Genomic DNA, 23547 nt, shown 5'->3' with positions numbered 1-23547 from the left:
CAAACTTCTACCTAATGAGACCCGAGTAGAAGAAAAAAAACGCAATCAGGCAGGATAGAATCAGTTTTTTGATGAGCGACTTCAGATGAACATCACCAGATCAGATATACCTTTTCACTTTAGAGAAAACAGTTGCCGTGTCTTCTTTCCATCAGTTTACCGTTCTAACTTCACAATGTAATAAATGTACATGTTAAATAAGGCATAAACCAACAAAACGGAGACGTTAGGGGAAACACAAGAAAACAAACATCTTTTTACTTATTCGATCCATAATTAGGAATATAATTATTTACATTCATATTACTGTACATTTTGTGTACCAGTTATGTACAGGGCAAAAAACACAAATGGCCTAAAAGGTAACAACAATGCCTACAGTAGGTCTCGTCTGCATCTTTACTGTAATAATTCACAATCGAAGCGTAGGATGGGCGATACAATGCTGAAAGAAATTGCGTCACAATACACATTTACACTGAAGTAGCGCACATGTGGTCGGTACCTTCACAACACTGACCAAATCAACAGCAGCTTTAGTGTACAGTCTCAGAGCTTTTAAATCTTTTTTTTTTCCTCTTGCTAACATACAGTACCCTTGCGTTTCAGTCATGGAATTTCTGGCCTTGGTTGGTAGACTGAGAACAGAACCAGAGATGAGATCAGGCTAAACTTACTCAGCACACTTGGTTTGGAGGTGTAGTTCGACAAGGCCAGTAAAACAGACTGGCATTGATGAGAGTAAAAATCACACATACTTCATTAGAAAGCAAGCACTGTGACCTTTACCCTATGTTGTCATAGTATGTAAGGACCCTCTTGTTCTTCTAATGATTTAGTTAATTGTTTTTCCACCATTCTGGGCTTTTTGAAGGTCTTAACATGTTTAAAAAGTCTTGAACATGTTGGCAGACAGGTTGGAATCTGCTGCCATTAGGATGCCTGGGAGTTTGAGATGTTAACCCTGGTACACATTTAGAGCTCATTGAGCTGAACAACTTCCTCATTTCATGTCCTGGGCTCTACTCGACTGGACGTCCGTTATTTTGGTTTGTTTGCATGTACTCCCCCTAGGGAATTTATACAATTGCCAACATACCGGGCCAATGTGATCTAAAGACATTGAGGATGCAAAATTGCAAGGGGAATTGTTATTACTTACACGAATTAGCCGTGACGACGCCATAAATTTAGGCTGAAAAGTGGTTAATAACTTTCATAGTGTGATGCTTTTTTTCCAGCATCTGGGGCTTTTTAGAGATATAAAAATAAAAATCCCCCTATTTCTATTTCAATTATGTCATAATGGTATCAGTATGTCGACTTTAAATCATGTGGCCGATGTGCCCACTGTCTTTCTGCTGCGCCCACATGGCGATGGCCCAGTGTGCTTGCGCCCACTCATGGTTGCTTGCAACTATATTATTTATTATTATATTTATTACTTACAGTACAACATGTACAACTCTCTATGTGTTCACTCTTACACCTTGTATCATGTTTTGGTGGATTTTGCTCCCATTGGATCCTGACTGTCCCGCCTCAAAGAGCACACAGCCTCGAGCAAAGATTGCAGGGAGTTTTCTCCAGAAATTGCGATCATGAGGGGGAGGGGAGGGAAGTCGGTATCAGAATTCAATATCAAATTGTGTAAGGGAAGTGTGTTAGGATATTAAAATGATGCAGTCGCCTATTCTGTCCTCAAAATCGCTGCGATTATACTTGACATGAAACGCAAGGATATGTATATTGATTCAGCCAAAAAAATGTACACTTCAGGAAAAAAAATAATAAGATATATATTATATTAATATAATATTATTAGTATTATATCACTTTCATAATTTTACAATATGCTGTATATCAATATATATATATAACGTAGAGCAAAGATTTTTTAAAAATATTTATAGAAGTTTTTCTTTTCCTGATGTGTGTACAGTATAATTTTTTTTTGGCTGACTCTGTGTATGTGTGTATATATATATATATATATATATATATATATATACATACACACACACACACACACAAATTTCGTATATAACAAGAATTAATACAAGTTTCATCTTCAAGTAATGGTATAAGATCTGCCGTAACCCTTTCCTCAACATAATTTTTTTTTTTTACTGTTTTTTAACCTTTTTCATTGAAGCATATCTTACGTCTCTTTGAGAATGAAAAAAAAAAAAACGTATTTAAATAATGAACAAAAATCAAGGCCAACAGAACGGTATCAGAAAGCTGAGACATTAAATAAAAGGTGGTGAGTGATGGCGTGAGGGCCGGTGGGTGCTCTCTGCCTCCTGTGTTCTGTCCGTCAGCGTGTAAGGAGGCTCTCTCTCTCTTTCTCTGGTGAGCGCCAGCAGGGGGCGCACTCTGTCCTGTGCTCTGCTGGCTGGGAGCTTTCACAGAAAGCAGGATTGGGTCGCTCTGCTATGAGCGGGGAAGAGCGGGACGGCTGTCTGTCTCTGCCTCCACCACATCTCTGTAAGTTTGTTGCAGCAGTCTGAGTGTCTCTTACAGTTTAATGTCCTGCGACTCGGACATTTTGGCCAGAGTTTTCTTTACCCTGAGGGCGGTGAGACGGGAGCCTGGGTTGTGTGCCCAGCATTCGCTCATCAACTTGCCCATCTGCCTCAGGCACTAGACACAGACACAGACGCACACACACGAAACAAACTTTTTAATACTTAATTTTGACAGTTTAATAATTAATCTCTAATCTTGCACACCTGCTGTTTCATGCACATCTGTGTAACAGAGGTATGTTAGTCTAGCCATGAGACCTCGAGAGACCTCATTTATAAAATATGGATATTAATATGAGGTATATATACATGTAAAATCAATTTCATTGCTTTAAATATATTTTTTGAGTGGTAAACATGATACAAAAAAACCTTAATTACCCTAAGCTTAAAAAAACAACACATTTTTAAGCCTCCTTGTCATGTTTGCGACTCATCTGTGGGCTTCATTTAAATGCCTTGGATAATACGAAGCTTTAATTCACTTAATCATGATTATAATAAAATATAATTGAGGACGGGAGAGGACAGAGACATTGCTTGTATAATAAGTACCTCATCACTGGTCCAGCGGTTGGCGAACGAGGGTCGCTGTCTCTTTATACACACGACGTCCCTCATATCCTCATAGGATGGATCTGTGGGTACCTGGTCATGGTAAGGTAACTGATACTCCTCCACAATTCCTATACAAATCAAACAGACATGTCCGTTTACCACTGAGCAATAATAATGATCTGCATTATTTATTCTATTTATGTATTAACATATCAAGGATTATATAACAGTTATAAGTAATCTGATTGGAAAGATGTATTCCATGAGTGCTGATATAGAGAACAACAGCCCTGGGATGTTTAGCCATATTATTACGCTGCTCATAATCGTAAAGTTGCCAGCTTAATGCTACCTTATAACTGAAAAAATGGACATTGCGGAACTATACTATATGGCCAAAACTATTCGCTCGTCTGCTTTCACATGCTTATGAACTTAAGTAACATCCAGTTCCTAATCCATAGAGTTTATATGATGGCCCCACCCCTTTCCAGCTATAACAGCTTCAACTCTTCTGGGAAGGATTTTACAAGGTTTAGGAGTTTGTTTATCAAAATTTTTGTCTATTCTTCCAAAAGCGCGATTGTGAGGTCAGACACTAATGTTGGATAAGAAGGCCTGGCTCACAGAGTCCGATCTAATTCATTCCAAAGGTGTTCTTCCTTACTTATTCCCAAACTGTTCCTACAAAGTTAGGAGCATGAAATTGCCTAAAATGTCTTGGTCTGCTAAAGCATTAAGAGTTCCTTTTACTGGAACTCCTGAAAAACAACCCCACACCAGTTCCAACATGATCCAACATGACACAAAAGCACTCTTGTAAGAACGGTCAGAAGTTCCCATAAACACTCCTAAACCTTGTGGAAAGCCTTTCCAGAAGAGTTAAAGGATGGGCCAACATTATATTAAACCCTATGGATTAAGAATGGGATGTTACTCAATTTCATATGCAATAGTTCATACTTTTGGCAATATAGTGTATTTGTGAGTATAGAGCCAAATATCTGATTAAATACACAAATCATACTCTGTTGATAGTAAATTTCATGTGGAGAACTTGTAAAAAAGTTGTATAAAAGCAATATCACACTCATGGTTTTGCTGTTGTACTGAATATCAGCATGGCTGTGATATCTTTGGGACCTGGGTTGGGCCCTTATGCCTGCAACCAAATCACAGCTGTGCGGACATTCGGTACAACAGCCAGGACCTTGAGTGTGATATTTTTTAAACATGTTATGGGCTGCTTCTCACTGACCTCCTGACACACATCTCCTAGCGATCTCCCACAGGATCAGGCCGAAGCTGTACATGTCTGCCATGATGTAGGACTGAAAGTGGTTGCGGTTCAGGGTTTCATCCAGTACCTCCGGGGGCATGTAGCGTTTGGTGCCCACTCGCGTATTAGGAGGAATGTCTACTTCATTGGTGTCACTGTGAAGACAGAAGAGACAAGTGTTACATCTTCAAGTACAGTATTTTATTTATTTATATTAATGACCTCATTAAAAAAAAAAAAAAAAAAGATTTTTTGGGGGGGACAATAGCAAAGTCTGTATAAGTTTAAAGAACAACATTCGCATATATTTTTTTAATCATCCGAAACTGCAGTAGATTACAAAAAGCTTATTCCTGTTGTACAAGGTGCCTTCTTTCATTACATCACAGCTATAAGCAACACTGTAAAAAAAATTTTAAGTCACACTGTGTATTAACAATAAAGCTAAAAAACTAGTTGTACCTTTTATCTAAAATGATTTTGATATCTTGCATTCAGACTTAAAAATAGAGTTACTTCCAGCGTGTTTTAGTTAGTCAAATATTTGCCTACCAGCACTATGGCTGTGTAAAAAAAAAAAAGGCTAGAAGGACATTTAGATCATTCAGACATTTAAAGAGTTATGAAAATGAATCATGGAAATTAAAGCTGCGCTCCACTGCCACTGCCCTTGGTGGGCTTTTTTTTTTCTTTTACAAATTCCCTCATGGTGAAGTAATGTGTTTCCTTACAGTCCGATCGACTCAAACTCTAATTTTCCTTGAAGTCGTGTACCTGATGAACTTGACGGCTAGGCCGAGGTCAGCGATGCAGCACGTGCCGTTCTTCTTCACCAGAATGTTTTTACTCTTGAGGTCACGGTGAGCGATGGCCGGTTTGCCCTGTGTGCCGAAGATCTCGGTGTGAAGGTGGCAGAGCCCTGAGACAGCTGAGTATGCCAGGCGCAACAGTGCCCGTGTATCCAGCGTGGTGGATTTGAGGTAGTCGTAGAGAGAGCCGCTCTCGTGGTAGTCTGTGATCAGGTAGAGTTGCGTCCATGAGCCCGTTCCCTTTATGTCTGCCGCGATGAAGCCTGCAGGGAGAAAACAGGATTTAATATGCTAGGATTTCAAACTAACTAACAAAGGAACATGATCACTGTAATGAACTACTTTACCTAGTATATTCTCGTGCCTCATGAGGACAGTCTGGTAAATCTCAGTCTCTCTAAACCAGCTGGCCTCTTCGGTGGTGAAGAACACCTTGACGGCCACCCTCTCGCCTCTCCAGCGGCCCATCCACACCTCCCCGTAGCGTCCCTTTCCGATCTGCTTCACCATCTGTATCTGCTTAGCGATGGTGCGCTGCACCTGCAGAGCAGAGAAACAGGCAGTCTTACAGAGTCTTACAGCTGAATGGTGAATTAAACTCAATTAGCAGCTATGATCTTAAGCAACATGGCACAGATCTTATTCCTCAATACACTGCGAAGTGATAAACACATGGTATGATAATCACACAACTCAATATTGCAGTCTTTAGAATAATTTGTTAAAAAAAAATTGCAAGAAGTACTTTATCTGTCTATACATAGCTCCAAATTGCTACATAAATGTAGCTTTTTTTTAAATAACTATTTCAGATGTCCAAAGAAGACATCTGGACAACTGTTCAAGGCATATTAGTAAGATAAGGCAAGTGGAACGGACTAAAGAACTACCACATTAAGATGCAGTTTGTGTCTCTCACCAGCAGGGGGAGTCCCGAGCCACTGCCCGAACTCTGTGACTGCTCGATCAGATCCTTTAAAGACTCTCCAGGAGGGATATATGTCTCATCCCGCTCCAGGCCAATAGTATACCGGGGCCTCAGCTCCTGACGCTTGTACCTAGAATACAGAACACAAATATATATATAAATATACACTTTTTTCCAGATGTTTCATGTCTGCGTTACTTTAATTTTAATTAATCATTAAATATTAACGACTGTTCAAATACATACGCAAGTTATGTAAGTAAACCCTAAATATGCTCCCAAAACACTTTAATTTCATTTCAAACTCAGCTTAGTACATTACTCTTAACAATAAAAAATTATGGACACTGTACAGTACTGTACTGCTGGGACTCCCGCAGTGCTAGAATTCAAAATACTGATGTCACCCCTATATGTACTGTAATTTATTCAAGCGTGTTTTCTTTGGTATGCGATGTCGTTTTCTTTGGTATAAGCACTGTCGGCTAAATACAGTAATAATTAACCATTCAAAGCCACGTTTTTCCACTACGGTTGCTTGTGTTCTCTCTACAGTACAAAAAATATTTAAACAGTATTGTTTTTTATATTAAAATTTAGCTCAATTTCCGTTACTATTTATGTTACAAAACTTGTAAATTATATTGTTCTTAATAGTTTTGCGTTAAAATACATGAAAAATTATATATTGGCACAAAAAATTTAAGAAGGAAATTTGCAAGACAAAGAACACAACAAAATGATTGGAAATCAGAAATGTTTTTTTTTTTTTTTTAAAGAATGAAGTTTGTATAAACAAGCTATAAAGAAGGGCCAAATAAAACTGGTTTTAAAAAAACTGGCAGGGTATTCTAAAAATAAATTGTGATGTGACCTAAATAATTTTCCTTAAAATAATAATTATTGAATTTTATATGTATTATAACATCCATACTGTATAATCACTATAGATGGGAATTTACCAGAAGTAACAGAGCACAAAGATGATGAGGAGGAGAAAGCTGCACACTCCTACTGAGATGAACAGAGCCCTCTTGTGGATGCTGTTGTCCTCGTCGTCTGCGGAGGAGTAAAAGGGAGAGAAAAGCTTTTTAGTCATGATAGACATCATACAGACTTCATTATTCTATTTTATTCTTATACAAGAGCTCGGTTTTGTGTGTGTGTGTGTGTGTGTGTGGAGAACACGGGCATTGGAAAGTGAGTCGTGATCGATCACATCCCCTTCCTGCAGCAGTGTGATCGGGTTTCCACCTGACGACACCAGTTAAGCCCCAAGGCTCTGCTCTCTGGGACTCTAGCCTTACTGCCAAGCTCCTGGCTGTCATGGGTGCAAGCGGACCCCATCCTTACACACACGCACACACACACACATAAGAAAATACCCACTCTCGCCTCATACACAAACACAATGCTAACTGATGCAGACCTTCTTGTGCTTCATCTCAGGAAGAATGTTGTCCTTCTAACTCTGATTAATTTGTCTCCAGTGTCATTGTTACAGAAATAGTGCAGCCTTGTTCTCACGTACACACACACACACACACACACACAATCACACACCCACCCACCCACCTGCTCTTCTCCACCCCTCCGCACACAGCCATGAATGTGAGAGCCGGGATGTCTCGCAGTGTGATAGATGGACAGATAGCTGCTTGGTGCTGAGGCTGGAAACCCAAGCGCTCCCTGGAGCCCGGCTGTCCTTTTCATTACGGAGTGAAAGAACAAGCAAAGACGAACGACTCTGGTTCATCTGCCACCCATCACCCCTCCGCCCCTCCCATCACGCGCTCCACTCAACGCGGCCTAAAATGTGCGGTTTGTAACGGTTTAACCTGTCACAAACCATCAGCCAGGAGCAGGACATCAGAGTCGCTCAGACTCAGTGAGACACAGGAACCGGAGCGGGTTTCAGCGTCTCTGTCTGGAGTGTTTGTGTGTGTGGGAACCTAATGCTGTATATATTTCTGTTGCTCTGATATTGTTTTTATTCTTCAATACAATTTAAATATCACATAGGTAACGAGAGAAGAACAGCTTCTGATGAGCTTGGCGAGATGTTATCTTAAATGTTGTGCTTATCTATATCCCAAATGGCCCACTTGCGGTCTTGCGGTCCATATTTGCGCGTGCCTCTGAGATCCTCGAGGCCGTAGGGTGTCCTGTTTCTTACTGTGAGGCTCGAAAAGGTGCTTGAGATGTCCTCTAAATGACCTTAACGAGCTTTTTCACTTTCCCAGCATTGCTCTTTGATAATAATTATTTGCTAGGACCAATACGGCAGATACGGGACAGCAACATGATATTTTTTTAAATACAGCGCTTTAAAATACAAGCTTTGAGCTCTGTCCCAGACTGACCAAAGCGCATTGAATACCACCACAGGACCTCGGGTGCCATTTGGAACAGGAACTCAAAAGGGCTGCTCACAAGTTTGACTGTATTAAACTGTGCTGCACCATTAATCAAAAAAAAAAAATAGACTTGTGCAATTATTTAACCGCAAATGGCTGTAATTATTACAGGTAATATACACATAGCTGGGAATTTATGTAGAGTTTGTTGATATTTTATGTACTTGTTTGTTTACTTTTTATCATTTTTAGTTGATAAATTATAATTGGCTAACAACCTCTTAAAGAGATAATTTGTTAATTTATTTGCTGTTATCCTAGATAAATACATTTGAATAAAACATGGTTTTTACATTTAATGGTTAAATATCGATGTTTAAATCACAAAAATCGCTGTGTGATTATTTTTTTTTAGTATTACACTATTTAATGGACCCTTACTAGGCATCTTAATTGGAGGCAGGGTTGGGTGAAGGTCTCGGTTGCAGTAGTCACGGTCGTTACAGCACTCCATCGCTCTCCTCATATTTGGGCTCCCTGTATCCTGAAAAGCAAATTGATTATAAAGTTGAAAACAGAAATAAAAACAAAGCATTAGAATAAAATTTTCTAAACACCTTCCTCACCCTGCACTGAAATTCAGAGCCCGCCAATCCCAAACAGCCTGACGTGATCACAGAGGGGTTGCCATCTTTCTCCTCCACCATGGTGAAGCAGTAGCCATCGGTTCTGTAAACATCAGCAGAATAAACAATATTTAAACTCTTATCACCATCAGCACCGAAAAACATCACTGCTGAAATTAGTCGTGCAGGAACTGAATAAATTTTGCCTTATGCAGAATGTATGCATGAATGCAGCCCAGGTTCCCTTATGGACATAAATGAAACCATGTATCAGTAACAGTTAGACTGAATTAAAATAAATTCTGACGCAAGCAAAAGTGAATGCATACAGACATTCCAAAACATTTATAGAGAGAGAGAGAGAAGTTCTTATTCGTCAAATATACATTTTACATTAAGTCCCCAACGTATGAACAAGTTCCATTTCAGGAGTACGCTTTTAAGTCGGTTTCGTTAATAAGTCTGACAAAGTGAGGGTTATATACCTTTGACACAGATATATATATATATCTGTAGACAAACTATTTTTATATATAAAATATGTAATATATAAATATATATAGTTGCAAGCAATGATGAGCGGGCCCAAGCACCCTGAGCCATCACCAACTGGGTGCACCGTGCACCACACAACCTGCATGATTTTTGAGCATATCAACATTCATTTTAAGTGGACATATCAATATGACATTATGACATGATTTTAGAATTTTGTTGTTGGTCCTTCGCCTGCTCCCGGGGCAAGGGGTCGCCACAGCGGACCATTCGGTCTACACATACAAGCTTGGCAGAGGTTTTTTTTTTTTCACCAGATACCCTTAAATAGAGGGAGTTTTATGTTAAGACCTTCAAAAAGCCACGGATGGTGGAAAAAAGCATCACACTATGATGTCGCTCAATGTAATGTCATTTAATATGATTTTACATGGAACCCACTTTTTTGGCATAAGTTCAAGTCGTTGAAGATTAGAAATTAAAGGTTATAAGATTTAATTTCGAGTTATCAAAAAAACCCTCTGCAATTTAGCATCCCTACTGTATTGAGATCACATGGGCCGTGTCACTTAGCCACTCAGGCGTCCTAATCGCAGCAGATTCCAACCTGTGTGCTTATTTTTTAAGCCCCCCCCCCCCCCCCAAAAAAAAACACCGTCAAAAAATAAGAGGGCTCTTCACACACTATGACATCAGCACTATCATACATCAACACTTTCCTAGAGACGGTGAGGACATAACCATGACGTCATCATGCTGATGTCATAGTGCCTGGGCCCTAATAATCCTTAGAAGAACACGAGGGCCCCTCACACACTATGATGACATAGTGCTTGGGCTCTTAAAATAATAATAATAATAATAATAATAGTAAAAAACACAGTGAGTATAGTCGAATGTGGCTGTAACTTAAGACCTGAAGGTTGGCACAATAACTACAAAGATGCGGTTCTAACCTGCAGATGTCGTTGTCATCAGGACATTGGTGGTAACATTGGCACCACAGCGTCCTCTCAGGAACCACCGGCGCCGAGCTTCCATTGTCCTCCTTTCGGCCATCCAGCGTCACCTTTCCAGAATTCCTCAACATTGCGTCTAGCACGTTCGCTGCACAGAGGACAAAAAAGGCAGAGATGTTTGTGTTTCAAACTCTAGCTCGATGGATAAACCAAATCAGGGTGCGTTGTTAAACGTGTTGCGTTCACACTGTGTGTGTTTGTCATGGCAGAAACCCAGACAGTGCTACTATGTTTGTAAAAGTCGGACCTGTGCTCTGTGTACAGCACCTGCCCCGAATCAGAGCACACAATCATGAAGAAAGGCCTTTTTGTGCTCCACATGAACAGTGTGTGTGTGTTTGTGTCTTTGTACACTGTGCTTCTTTGTAAAGTGCTACTTTATATAGCACCTCTACGCTGCACGATTCCGGACAATTTGTTCAATAGACGGCTTCGATGGTTAGTCATTTTTATAACCACGGCTTCAGGGAATACAAATGATCAGTAAGGCTTTTTTAATGGGGTTGCCTGAGTGCTACCTGGAGTCTAATGGAGTTTGGCTGTGCTAGAATAACAGACAGCTGAAGTGACCACAGAGGAAAGCGAAAGCTCTGGATTGTATATATTACACTCTGAAAATTCTAAGGCTATCTCGTACTGCATGGTTTTCTAACACACCATAAAAAAGAAGGAAAAAAAAGAAAAGGACGGTTATCTTTGTAACAAGCTGTCCGAGGACGCTGCGTGTGTGAATTTATAACCACAGCTTTTATTTATTGATTTAATGCGCTAAGACATTTTGGCACAAATCTATCACAAAACAATGTTGTTGTCATTTTCAAAGCTAAATATTTGTGAGCGAGTCAGGGTGTTAAACAGCATGAAAGATAATCCGGGCGGCGATAATGATGTCTAGTTCGCCTGAGCAGACATAACAATGCCGAAATAGATTTTCTAATCCTGTACGTATTAGCCTGGATGGCGGTGTGAGGGAGCTCTTCTGTGAGTTTGATGATAGAAGTTGCGTATAAATAGACTCTCCGATCGGCCGACACACTCTCTGAGGACCATGGTTCGATGACAGCGTAGTAAAAGATTGATCGAAAGATCGACTGCACGAGTCTGTGTGTGTGTGTGTGTGTGTGTGTGTGTGTGTGTGTGTGTGTGTGTGTAAGTAGTCACTGCAGGCACCACAGGCCTACCACCCCCAGCCTGCTATTCACACTCACTTATTGTAGGACATAAATCAGACGGCGTGGCTGAAACTAAGCCAACATTGATCCGCTGCCTCTCTCAGTAGCTCTAAGGCACACTCGGTTATTTCACCATCGCACTGGGCGCAAAAAACAGAACTGCCACTAAACACGAACACACACGCAAAATATTGTGATCTGAATGACCAACAGCAAAACAAACAAACAAACAAAAAATCTCAACAAGATAATTTCTAAAAAGCAAACCCCATCCTAACTGCTGTAAAATAAATAAACAACGCAAAACACAATAAAATCTTTCCAGATAAACAACTTGTCCAACTATTTACTTTCTCAGCGCAAAATTATTCACAAACCTTAAAAGTTCAAAAAGATACTGTATTTTAGGGTTACTTCTTCAATGAGGTTATATACAGTATTAGATGCATATACATGTTTAAAAACACAACGAGACAGACTTCTAAATCTACACAAACTCCCGTAAGAATACAAACGCTACTGTTTTGCAATAACCTGTGGTCTGAAGAGAAGAGCGCTGTCTGGCTGCACAAATTATAAGAACATAAACGACTTATATATATATAACTTCAAATAATTTTTGTGAAATTAATAAATGAAACTAAATCACGGTAGTGCCAACACTTTTGAAACCACTACATGCTCTGTACCTCTCGCAGATTTGAAACCAATTTTAGTTGTACACATGAAAAAAAATCAGAATTAGATTAAAGTTTACAAACATTTTATTTGACTGTAATACGTTTTACTCCTGTGAGGAACTTGTTTTATTCTGTTGTTTTTAAACAAGAAATATAGTTTTGAAGTTATCTTCTTGAAAATTTATCTTAAACATCTTATCTAGTTTAAAGATCGAAACTGACTCTTGCCATGGATATAGCTGTAGAAGCTGGGATGGCGTTAAAAACAGAAAGAAAAAAACCACTACATGTAGGACAAAAACCTACCAACACACTTTTTAAAAAAATATCACAACTGCTTTTATACGTCTCTAATTCCCCAGTTATTTGATTTGACTCTCTGCTGTGCGCACAAGACTACTGCACGTCTGTGAGCGAGGCTTTTGGGCGATCGTCCCCCCTGATCGTCCAGGTAAACAGCCTTCGCATGGCCGATCTCAAACACCTTCATCGCACTTTTGAAAATCTCCCCACGCTAATATCAACAGTTGCAGTGCGCAGATCGTGCATTAGGCGGAACAGCTTGTTGGTGTTGAGAGTGGGCGAGTAATTTGTAAATGAGTCAGACGCTGGCACCACATGGCTGGTGTGTATCTTTAAAGAGAACACTCCGTGTCGTGCTGACATGGGAGGCGGCGTGGCGATACACGGCCAGATGGCGTCGATATTGACTGAAAGTCCCCACATCTTTCGTGAGCCTCGGCGTTGCTGCGAGGTCCGTGGAAAACTTTTTTGCTGCCGGGTTTAAATAAAAAAATTAAGGAAGAGGGAGATAAAATCTACGCAATTCCCTAATAAAAAGTAAAACAAGAGGAAGAAGAAAATGATAAGGTGAATAAATATCCATCTTTAACATGATGTTTATTCTTCCATTTCCCCCCCCCCCATTAAGGACTCACACACTTACCCTTCACACGTTGTGTAAACCCACCTCTCTATATTTACTCAGCTTGTGATAGATGGCTGCTGGTGTTTTGGATTAGACGGGAGATGGGGTTAGGTGCTGAGCCCTGGCCTGGTTCCCTATTCAGAGGACGGGAAAGGGGAAAATGGAAGGGCCATAATGAGGGGTGTGGTTAGATTTCTAGCCCTACAGGCAGTCCTGCCCGGAACTGAGTTGAGAGAGAGTAGACATTAATAACACCCGCACTGTCAGGAAGACCTTTTAAAGACCTACGAAGATGTAAACACAGCAGGGGCCTCACAAAGGCTGAGGCTCCGCCGTTTTTACTCCAGCACCTTCAAATGAGGGCCCCTCCCTCGCTTTCTTTTCTTCCCTCAATTACTCACTCTGGATCATTTGTCATAAATAAAATCGAGTGTTTCGTTTTTTTTATTTTATTGTTATTAAATTTGATTGCCTAAATTCATGCCAAAATAATTGATAACACACTCTGACATGGTGTTGGATCTGCAAATTCTTTCAAAATTAGATAAAAATATGACCTCATAGTCTCCGCTGCTATTGAGTTATTTTATAATCCTTGGAAATCAACTGAACCATCCTTGTTAAACCATGTTTTTTTTTAAGTTTCTCTTACTGAAAGAAAGAAAGAAAGAAAGAAAGAAAGAAAGAAAGAAAGAAAATGAGAGACAGGAAGAGAGGTAGAGAAGGAGAGAGGTCATGCTTTGCGCACACACACGCACACACACACACGATCCCTCAGGGCTGGAGGATGATCTGTACCATTAGTCTTGTGGTTAATCAACGTACCAAGGCAACGCCACTTCCACCACAAAACAACTTTGTGCACACTGCTGAGCTTTTTAAGTGGGTAAAGCACTTTACTCCCTCTTCAAATGGGGGGTCTTCACGGGGACTTAAAGGGTCCCTAGTGCATCGCTGGAGTCCACTGACAAGGTATAAAAAAAAAGATGATGATCTGAGATTGTAATTTAAAACTAAACCTATGCCTGTGAACTCTTTGTATTATGACTATAATACAGAAGAATGTTTATAGTAATTAGATTACGTTAAGGCTCGTTTTGCCTCGAGGTGAAAAAAATCATTAAAAGAAACATGTCTAGTCAGTGTCTGTGTGAAGTAAAACAAATTTTTCCTCCTATGGCAATGAATGTTGCTTAGATCGCTATTAAAAGAGATGAATATCGAACAGATTGGACATTTATATATAAAAACTTAAAAAATAAAACATGGAGGTTAATAGGTTAATCCACCACATACGTAGCATGAAAGAAAAAAAAAACCCAAACAAACAAAAGACAAAAATCTGAGGAAAAAAATGCAGGAATCCAGGATCAAGAAAAAACCCACTGATTACCAACAGAACACAATGAATAAGCAGACGAGTTGCACCCAAGGCCGAGGTTTCATATTCAGAGCACCAAAGCACTTTGGATCTGTCTGTCAGCTTGTTGTTCCCTCGTACACACACACACACACAACTAAAAAAACCTGCTGAGATCAGCGATGACATCCAGGCAAGGTTGGACAGAAACCTGACTCACAAAACGACACGCGCACACACACACACACACACACACACACAAAAACACACACACACACACACACACACACACACACAACTCGGCGCTACATCAACGAGCAGAAGCAGAAACATGGGCATGAATCTTTCCGACAACATGTGGCAGATCATATCACTGTGAAGTGCTTCAAACTAAAACTGCACACACACTGACACAGCATATATCTGATGAGATTTAAGAAATAACAAAAAAAAAATAATGATAATAAACTTTTTTTTGTAAAGCTGTTGTGTGAAGAAGTGACTATGGAGGACAGATTTTCCAAGTGCTCAGAGTAAATCTCAATCTCCTAAGCCGTACGGTTTCACCCCCTGGATCGCACGTCTATCCATCATGCGTCCATCGTCTATCCCCCCACTCGCTCCCTTTAACCCCGCTATTCACTTCAAAGCATTCGCCACGTCGCCGACAAAACAGGGGCTAAATCATGAGATGCCGTGACAAACCAAAAGAAAGCTCTTATCCATCTTCCCTGTCTGCTCCAACCTCAGTCCTGCTCTCACTAGTCATGGCTTCTCCTTTTCACAGAGCGTGGGTATCCGGGATGATGAAGAGAGAGAGAGAGAGAGAGAGAGAGAGAGAGAGACTAATCTGTCCCGCTGTTCTGTTCGCTTACGTTTGCTTGACTCGGCTGTGTTCGTGGCCAGACCGGATCCCCCAGTGGCCGTGACCAATGGCTGAAGGATTTGTGGGGGTTTCACATCAAGGGAGAGTTTAAGATGCATGCAGAAATGCATCAATCTTTTATTAGTCTATCTGGTCCTGTGGGACACCAAGATTTTCCTCACTCTAGCAAGGAAGACTTCAAGAAAGACATGATTACTGTGTGGGGAGTAAAGAGATGTGGCCACGCGTGTGCTCAGACTTTTCTTGTTTTTTGTTTTTTTTGACTAACATGAATGAAACAAATACATTACAAGCTTTGGTACATCTAACAGAAAAAAAACATTTTGGCTTAAATGACTTGTCCGGGACAACATGTGGTTATTTTTATTCACTTAGGATTCTCTGTAGACTTTATTTCCCCTCACCTAAAAAACATTTGCTGCCAGTGATAAACTCCTTATGAGTTAGATGTTTACACAGATGTTTTAAGGTTCCTTCTTTATAATTTCTCTGAGAACAATTTGTCCTGACTGGTGTCAATCGTCTTAAAATACTTTCCGTATCATTTTTACGTTGTCTGATCATTAGCGGTACATCACATAGTGTCGCATGATATCATGATCACTGCGGTATAGAATAATTCAACAGAAGTTGCAAAACTAAACTCTTAATATTTTTAATTCCCAACTTAAGTATTGTTAGTTTGGCAAAACCCTTAGAGCTTATACAAGACCTTAAAGTTTTATATGCGCTCGGAACAAAGCATAATAAAGTGCATAATATATACAACCATAACACAGAATCCATGTGAGCTCTGATCGTGTTTCCCTGTGACTAAATGTTCCCATCTAGGAGTAATTTACATTTGGCCATTTAGCAGACGCTCTTATCCAGAGCAACTCACATTTTTATCTCATTACACATCTGAGGGTTAAGGGTCTTGCTCAAGGGCCCAACAGTGGCAACTTGGTGGTTGTAGGGTTTGAACCTGGGATCTTCCGAACTGTAGTCCAATGCCTTAACCACAGAACTACCCCTGGAGTGATGGGGGATAGAGACACCTGAAATGTATTCTTCATTTCCGGTGTGCTCGGGAATTACATTTTTACATTTCCCTGCAGACGACACCGTCTCACAAGGATAGTTTGTTGGAAATGGACGCAGGATTTTTATTGCTTTTAGGCGAATTCAGGATATTTCGCTTTGATTTTAATTCAGAACGTCAGAAGAGTTGAAGTGTTGGAGAGAAGTCTGTGTTTAAGCTAGCTAACCTCTGCTCTTGTCTTCTGAGCCACCAGGAGGCGATGTAGAGCCTCCAGTGCCTTACGCCACAACTATGAAAATGTTTCCTAAACTATTATAATATACTCCAATTAATAAAGCATTTGTTTTTGTAACCAACCTCCAAATACATGGGATCTTAAGACAAGCCTGTGGTTTACTGATGCACACTTTTTACCTAATGCTTTTCTGATGTCGAATATAAAAAAAAAAAAATCCAACTCTAGTTTGATCTTTTAACCATGTGGTTATGAACAAATTGTTCATCTTATTAAAACCGGTCCTTTAAGTCTACAGACACCTACAGTAGCACTACAGTATTTCTGGCATCTGACTAAAATGAATCGTGCTGCCTGCATGGATGGTAGTCTTTGACACTTGTACAGGTCAGCATACTGTAGACTTGTAGTGACTGTACAAATCCCAGCGCGCTTTGCATCTCAGTAAAATAATCTGAAGGACATGCTTTCACTTCTCATTCAGAGCGAACCCGTACGAGTGTGTTATCAAGGGGAGCAGCTGGAGCCGGAGAGGACTCGGCCTGGGTCATCACTCCCCTGTGGGGTTGTTAAGCTGATTTACCTGAAAAAACAAACAAAAAAAAAACACCTGTGCCATCTGATTGCATTTCAAAGGCATTTGTTAAAGTCTGTCTGATAAAGTGCGGTCTTTCTAATTTATCAGATAAATCAGATTTAGTCAGATAAAACTCTTGAGCCTTGAATTCCGCAGCTCACAGGAACATTTCCTGCTCTTTACTTTTGACGCAATTTACTTTCAACAGGGAGAAAAACACCTGCTGTGACATAATTTTTATGTCTTGTCTCATAGACACGCTGTAACATTAAATTAAACTGCAAATAGATAATCAAGGTGTTGATTAATAAAAAGAATAAAACACTTTAAACCGTGGTGTTATTTCATGGTGTTAACATTTACTTAGCTTTTTTTAACAGCACATTTTGTGTTTTGTTATTTAATTGTTTGTGCCCCAAATGTTCCTAATTTGATTCGTTTAGCTTTACAAAACAGAAGTACGACTAAGAACTGAGTGGAGCCGTACAAGAGAAAATGCTAAAATATCCAGTATGGTACTGTTCCACACCTTTACTTGTGTGGTGCAATGAGCAACCACTAAACAGAAGTAAAATCAAGATTCTAAAATCTTAGTGTTTCAAGATTTTCTGAAATTATCTGCGATAAACCCGAGCTACACGCATGTTTGGCTCACATGACAATAATGATAATAATAATAATAATTGTCATCCCGTTATAGCGTACTGGGACAGGAGCATGTGATGATGGCAGCTGATGCGTGACTCCTCCCAATCCTTGCGTTGTCTTCCACACCATGTTTAGACACAGGACGGTGGACCATGGTGGACGCTCTCTCCACCATCGTTTTTTCCATCGATATTTCTCTCTCACGCACAAACACACAATGCCGCAGGGATCCTGGATAAAGCCTTTCGTTTCATGAAGTGCCAGAGTCGGCGTCCACCTGTTCCTCGTCCGTCATGTGTCCAAATGTGTGAGACAGAGTATTGTGCAAGAAAAAACTGGACGAGCCCACAAGGTTTTAGAAGCGAATGTTTCCCCCCCTTTATGGTGTGTTTACATATACTCCTGTACAAACTTCGCAGTTTACACTGTTTTGCCATTTGTTACCACCAGGTGCTAATTAGGCCTACTTGTTTTTTGTTTTTTTTCTCAACAGGTTCAGCAAACAAATCAAACCGAACAAATGTGTCCCGACCACCTACTTTGTGCTCCTCTGTTTGTACGTTACAGGCCACTTGTTGCCTTTTTTAATTATCTGACGGCTGTGTATAATAAGTAGGAGTTCACCCTTGTGCCTTTTGTCCCTGCCCAGGCCTCCTGCTGGATTTACATGTTCCCGTCTAGGCACAGGTGCAGGAGACCCACCGCTGGACAAAAAAAAAAGCAAAAAAAAAAACATCTGAGCAGAGGATCGGGTTCTGTCTGGGGAAACCCGATCCACATCCTGTCAGGAAGTTGTCCGGCATAGCAGGACCACGGCTGCTGCTGCTGCTTCGCTTCTGTTCGTTTCTTTTATCACCCTCCTCCTCCCTCCCTTCCTTCAGCTTGTTCATTTAGTAACACCTTATAAACTCATCAGCTTTCTTCACATAAAAAAAGATGCCATACAAAATTAACAGAAAGTAGAAAGCACCTCTACTTTCTTTTAAAATTAAATTCAGGCTTATCCGAAGTGAATGACACACACACACACACACACACACACACACACACACAGACAGACTTAGCCTGTTGGCAGAGAAGCCTTAGCCTTGAAAACATCTGCGAAGTTAAGAGGGAGGGTGACGTCTTTCTCAATAATACTCCCAAAAGATAACTGTTCGTGCTAGCGCATTGTGTAAAAGAGTTAACTTGTTAAAGGAAGAAGAAAGACGTGTTTCCATGGCATTGCCACTTTGCACAACAGAGTGCTCTGGAAAAATCAGTAAAATATCTCAATCGAGCTGAATTGATGAAAAATAAATTTAGCACAAACTTCACTGGAGAAGAGCTATCAAGAACTAAATTTCCTACAGGATTTACATCTAGTTTATTCAATTCTTTCGTACGCCCATGGGCAATTTGATTAAATTACAGAAGAATAAAAAAAAAAATTGTTTCAATTATACTGGAACTCTAATGAGAGATGATTTCTGCAAAGAGAAGATTTTAATGGTTTTTGTTATTATAAAGCAAAGTAACAGAAGTAACAGAATAATGAAGTAATTTGCTCAAATAGTTCATTTGGTTTCTTTTTTTGGTTCTGAAATTTAGTCTGTGGGTGTTGGAATTGATTTCCACACAGCATCCACAAAAATCAGTGTTTAAATGTACAGAAAGTAAAAGAAATTGGTATATATAAAAAAATTGTTTGGAGGGAAAATTACTATCCTAAGCCATTTACATTAAAGATTTTTTTCAGTTATGCAGCAGAATTTTATTATTTTTTAGTTTAATTTTAATTGTAGAATACGGATACTATTTCCAATTATTTATCATTTCCTATTGAGAGAGAAAGTTGGACAAACTGAGCTCTAATGCTAGCTAACTCGATACTCAGTCAGCACGTTTTCACAGCACGATGAAACAAGACGATGGTTCGGAACAGGACTGAGGTTACGGCTAACACTCAGGCATTTGAGTACTTGATTTTTTAAAAATGGATTTGGATGGAATTGGATTCTGAATAAAAAATATATTCCTTTTCATTCTATGGACCTAAAAAATAAATTAGAACCAGGCAACACAATCCTGGTGACACTAATTCTCAACTTGTCAACGATATCGCGTCTACACATCACTCGGATCTATCGCTTTTGTCTATTTGTCACGTCCCCTCTGTAATAATCTCGTTTCTCAGATTGCTTTTCAACACATGTTGTACTATTTGGTGTGTGTAAACTTTTCTCCCTGATAACTGCGTGTCGTCTGATTTCGTGATTATGTGACCTTCGGTTTAAGTAAGCGACTGCATAAGGAAAATATTATTCCTATTATTATCTCAACTCTCCTTTCTCTCTCTCTCGCAGTGACTTACACATGCCCACACACATACTTAAAACTCACACCTAACTCCTGAAACTTCCTCAACCTGTCAGCGGGTCCGGATGGACATTCCCTACACTCGTTATTGCATACCTTCCTATTAGTTTCACTGGATTTACTAAGAAATTCATTGTAGTTACTTACTTAAGGGGAATAACTGAAAATGCTGAGACTTTAAAGGGCTTAAACAACCTCTCACACACACAGACACCAAAAGAAAGAGTGTCTGATCTCCTTAAGGAGTTCTGAGTAAATTCCCATAATGAAGGACAGGGTGAGATAAGAGCAGGCAGAGTTGACCTCGCTCACACTGCCGAGTCTATACTGCGATAAAAGATGCTTTTGGTGTCTGATACGTTTCCCAATGGCTTTGTGGTAAGAGAGAGAGCGTGTCATACAGCAAGCATGTCTGAACATTCACATAAATACGAATGTTTAGGCTCATGTGAAAGAAGCTGCTCCAAGCTCTAGTTACTAGTTGCTGTTATTGTCTTTCACAACGACAGCAAAAAACAGCTTGGAGCTACAGTACAATCACAAGTTATAAAATAATTGCTACAAGTGCAATTTAATTCATTCATTAACCTCGGTTAGTCCTTGAATGAAATGTATTTAAATAGCACATGTAGAAGTAGAAGAAAACTAACATTTGTGCTAAACGCTGAATCAAAAATGCATGTACAAAGATTAATACCTGAATCTTTTAACCACAACAATAAAAATACAGATAGTACTATTATAACTATTAGTGTGTTCTTGCTCATACGAAAAATAGTCCTGCATTATAAGGGGAAAAAAAGTGTCAGTATGTAGAAATGTGGCATGTGTTTGTGTGTACGTGTTTGTCCGGTGTGTGTTATGATGGTTGATGTGATGCATGCATGTACGTAAGATAGGTGAGTCAGTAAACCCTCTCTCTCTCTTTCTCTCTCTGTCTGGTCTCTCTCTGCAGACCTGAGCACTAAGCCCAGAGCAAACCCAGAAACCCAAACAAGACTAGAGATCTGGAGTGAGTAATTACTCAGGGAACAGGTGAGGAATGTATTAAAGAGCTGTCAATGTCACTGTGTTTGCTAAAGTCATTAACTCAGGCTCTTCAGCACAGATGTGTGTTCGTTGTTTTGCCTTTTTTCCCCCACCGTTTTATCATAAAAGCGCTCGCACACGTAATCAACTGTCTGCATACGCTATTAACCTTCGGCGTGTAGGATTTTGTGATTTTGTTGTAAAACAAAAGTCTGACTTGCTTGTTGTTTTTAAACGAGTATTAAATACTTTACAGATTAGAGTAACGATCTTCCAACTAGAACTGTGAGGGAAAGTAGTAACAGGTGATGTCATTTAAAAAAAAAAAAAAAAAATCTTAACAAGTTTTATACTTTAATCTAATTATAAATGCATTCACCTAAAAGGCCACATCAGTACTGTGAGCAGCTGAAAAGTTCAAGCCTTAAAAAGAAAAACCTCCACCAGCTGCAGGATATTTCTGATAGAGTCACATTTGAGTGCCAATTATTTTACACATTTTAAATCGTGCATGTGTTGGTTGTGTGTTCATTCTATATATACAGTATTATATACTGAAATATATATGTTTCACAGCTTGACACCCAACTGTGTGTTTAACAAGTGTCTGACAGCTGATTGGTTTTCAAAGAGCTCGCCGAATGCCACATGGGCACGTCAAAAGACGAAATCGATAACATATAACAGATAACGTAGCGTGTAGTGTGGTGCAATCATGGCTGCAGATTTGACGATCGATTTTTGATTTTTCTATCAGGATTTTACAGGCTGATTATCTCTACTGCAAACTTGTCAGCGCAACCAATACCAACTTTCAGACATTAAATATTGTGCAGACACAAAACATTTAACATAAAAAAATTCTTAAAGCGATACAGCCTATGCTGAAGTTAATTCTACAATATTTTAGCATCATGCACCCACGATGCTTGGCTGCTACTCACCATGAGTGAAGTTAGAGCTGATTGCCAGAAGAAGAAGATAAAGAAGCGTCAGAGGCCGAGCCATCAAAGAGTCTTCAGCTAGCGGCTCCTCTAACAACCGGGGCATGAGTGTGTGAGTCTCTAGCCAAAACTCTGTCCTCCACACACACTCACACACCTCTGCACTGCACTGTCTCCTCTGCTACTCCACACTGATGGCCTGGCTGGAGAAAAACGAGAGAGAAAGAGAGAAGAGGAGGGAGGGTGTTACTGTTACTGAGCTGCCCGCTCTCTCTCTCTCTCACACACACACACAAACATACCATCACACACACACGAACAATGTCACCCCTGTAGGTTTGGGCCATCCCACTCTGCCTGCACACCTCTCGCTGGGGTGCAGACCTAGGGAGGGATTAAAAAAAAAAGAAAGAAAAAAAAGGAGGCCAGGGGAGGAGGTCGAAATTCTGACCCTTAAAGACAGAGAGAAAGAGAGTGAGCTAAGCGTTTTTTTTAAATCACTGCTTTCTTTTGTCTCAGTCCATAACGCACAGAAGCGCACACAAACACACACAATACCGTAGGAAAATATTATTATATGCAAGTCTGTTTATCATTACGTTTTAACGCTTGTTTCTGTGTTCAGCTCATGCACCTATCTCCCACTTCGAGAGAATCGAAGGCCATTGATCATCTCTATTCAGAGACCTCCACACGGAGATGAATCACTTGGCTTTATCCCTTTCCGGCCTGCTGGGTGCCCTAAGGCCCCCTTGTCGCCTGCCATTCTCTCTCTTCTTTGGCCACAGCACTCTGTGAAGCCTCTGTGGAGGCGGATGACTGAGAGATGTGTATGTGTGAGAGCGGAATAGAGAGAGAGAGAGAAAAAGAAAACGTCAGCTATGGGGGTGTGGTGGTGGTGGTAGTAGTAGTGGTGATTGTTGTTGTTGTGTGGAATTCATGTGAACCGTTGATGTGTTCTGTGGTCTTATTCAGGTACTGTGACCATCATTGAGATCTCTTTGGAACACAGCTCACGTGGTGCATTTTGGGAGAGAGATGTGAGATCAGCTTGCCCTGCTGAATCGTCCAGACCGGTCACTTGGGCTTCAAGGAACTTCCATA

At 40.1% G+C, this 23547-nt stretch overlaps 1 protein-coding gene across 1 annotated transcript; it reads right to left on the bottom strand.

The window, feature by feature from the left end:
• Positions 1–242: 242 nt before the first annotated feature.
• bmpr1bb (bone morphogenetic protein receptor, type IBb) lies at positions 243–22594 on the bottom strand. Its single transcript, XM_053516033.1, has 11 exons — positions 22444–22594; positions 10540–10690; positions 9089–9191; positions 8904–9006; positions 7068–7164; positions 6097–6235; positions 5525–5717; positions 5143–5440; positions 4348–4523; positions 3087–3217; positions 243–2646 (listed from the first exon to the last, which is right to left on the bottom strand). The coding sequence occupies exons 1-11, from the start codon at positions 22547–22549 to the stop codon at positions 2521–2523; spliced, it is 1623 nt and encodes a 540-aa protein (XP_053372008.1). The 5' UTR covers positions 22550–22594; the 3' UTR covers positions 243–2520.
• Positions 22595–23547: the final 953 nt, after the last annotated feature.

The sequence above is a fragment of the Clarias gariepinus genome, chromosome 17 (assembly GCF_024256425.1).
Source record: "Clarias gariepinus isolate MV-2021 ecotype Netherlands chromosome 17, CGAR_prim_01v2, whole genome shotgun sequence".
Classification (NCBI taxonomy): domain Eukaryota; kingdom Metazoa; phylum Chordata; class Actinopteri; order Siluriformes; family Clariidae; genus Clarias; species Clarias gariepinus.
The sequence above is the reverse complement of the archived record's forward strand: the minus strand, read 5'-3'. Positions and strand labels throughout refer to the sequence as shown.

Bases quoted from the DNA above. Each gene is read 5' to 3' on its own strand.
- bmpr1bb (XM_053516033.1), bottom strand. From the start codon at position 22,549: ATGCCCCGGTTGTTAGAGGAGCCGCTAGCTGAAGACTCTTTGATGGCT. The intron at 5,441-5,524 runs GTAAAGTAGTTC...TTCTCCCTGCAG, and splicing joins GAGGCACGAGAATATACTAG to GCTTCATCGCGGCAGACATA. The intron at 4,524-5,142 runs GTACACGACTTC...CTGTCTTCACAG, and splicing joins CTAGCCGTCAAGTTCATCAG to TGACACCAATGAAGTAGACA.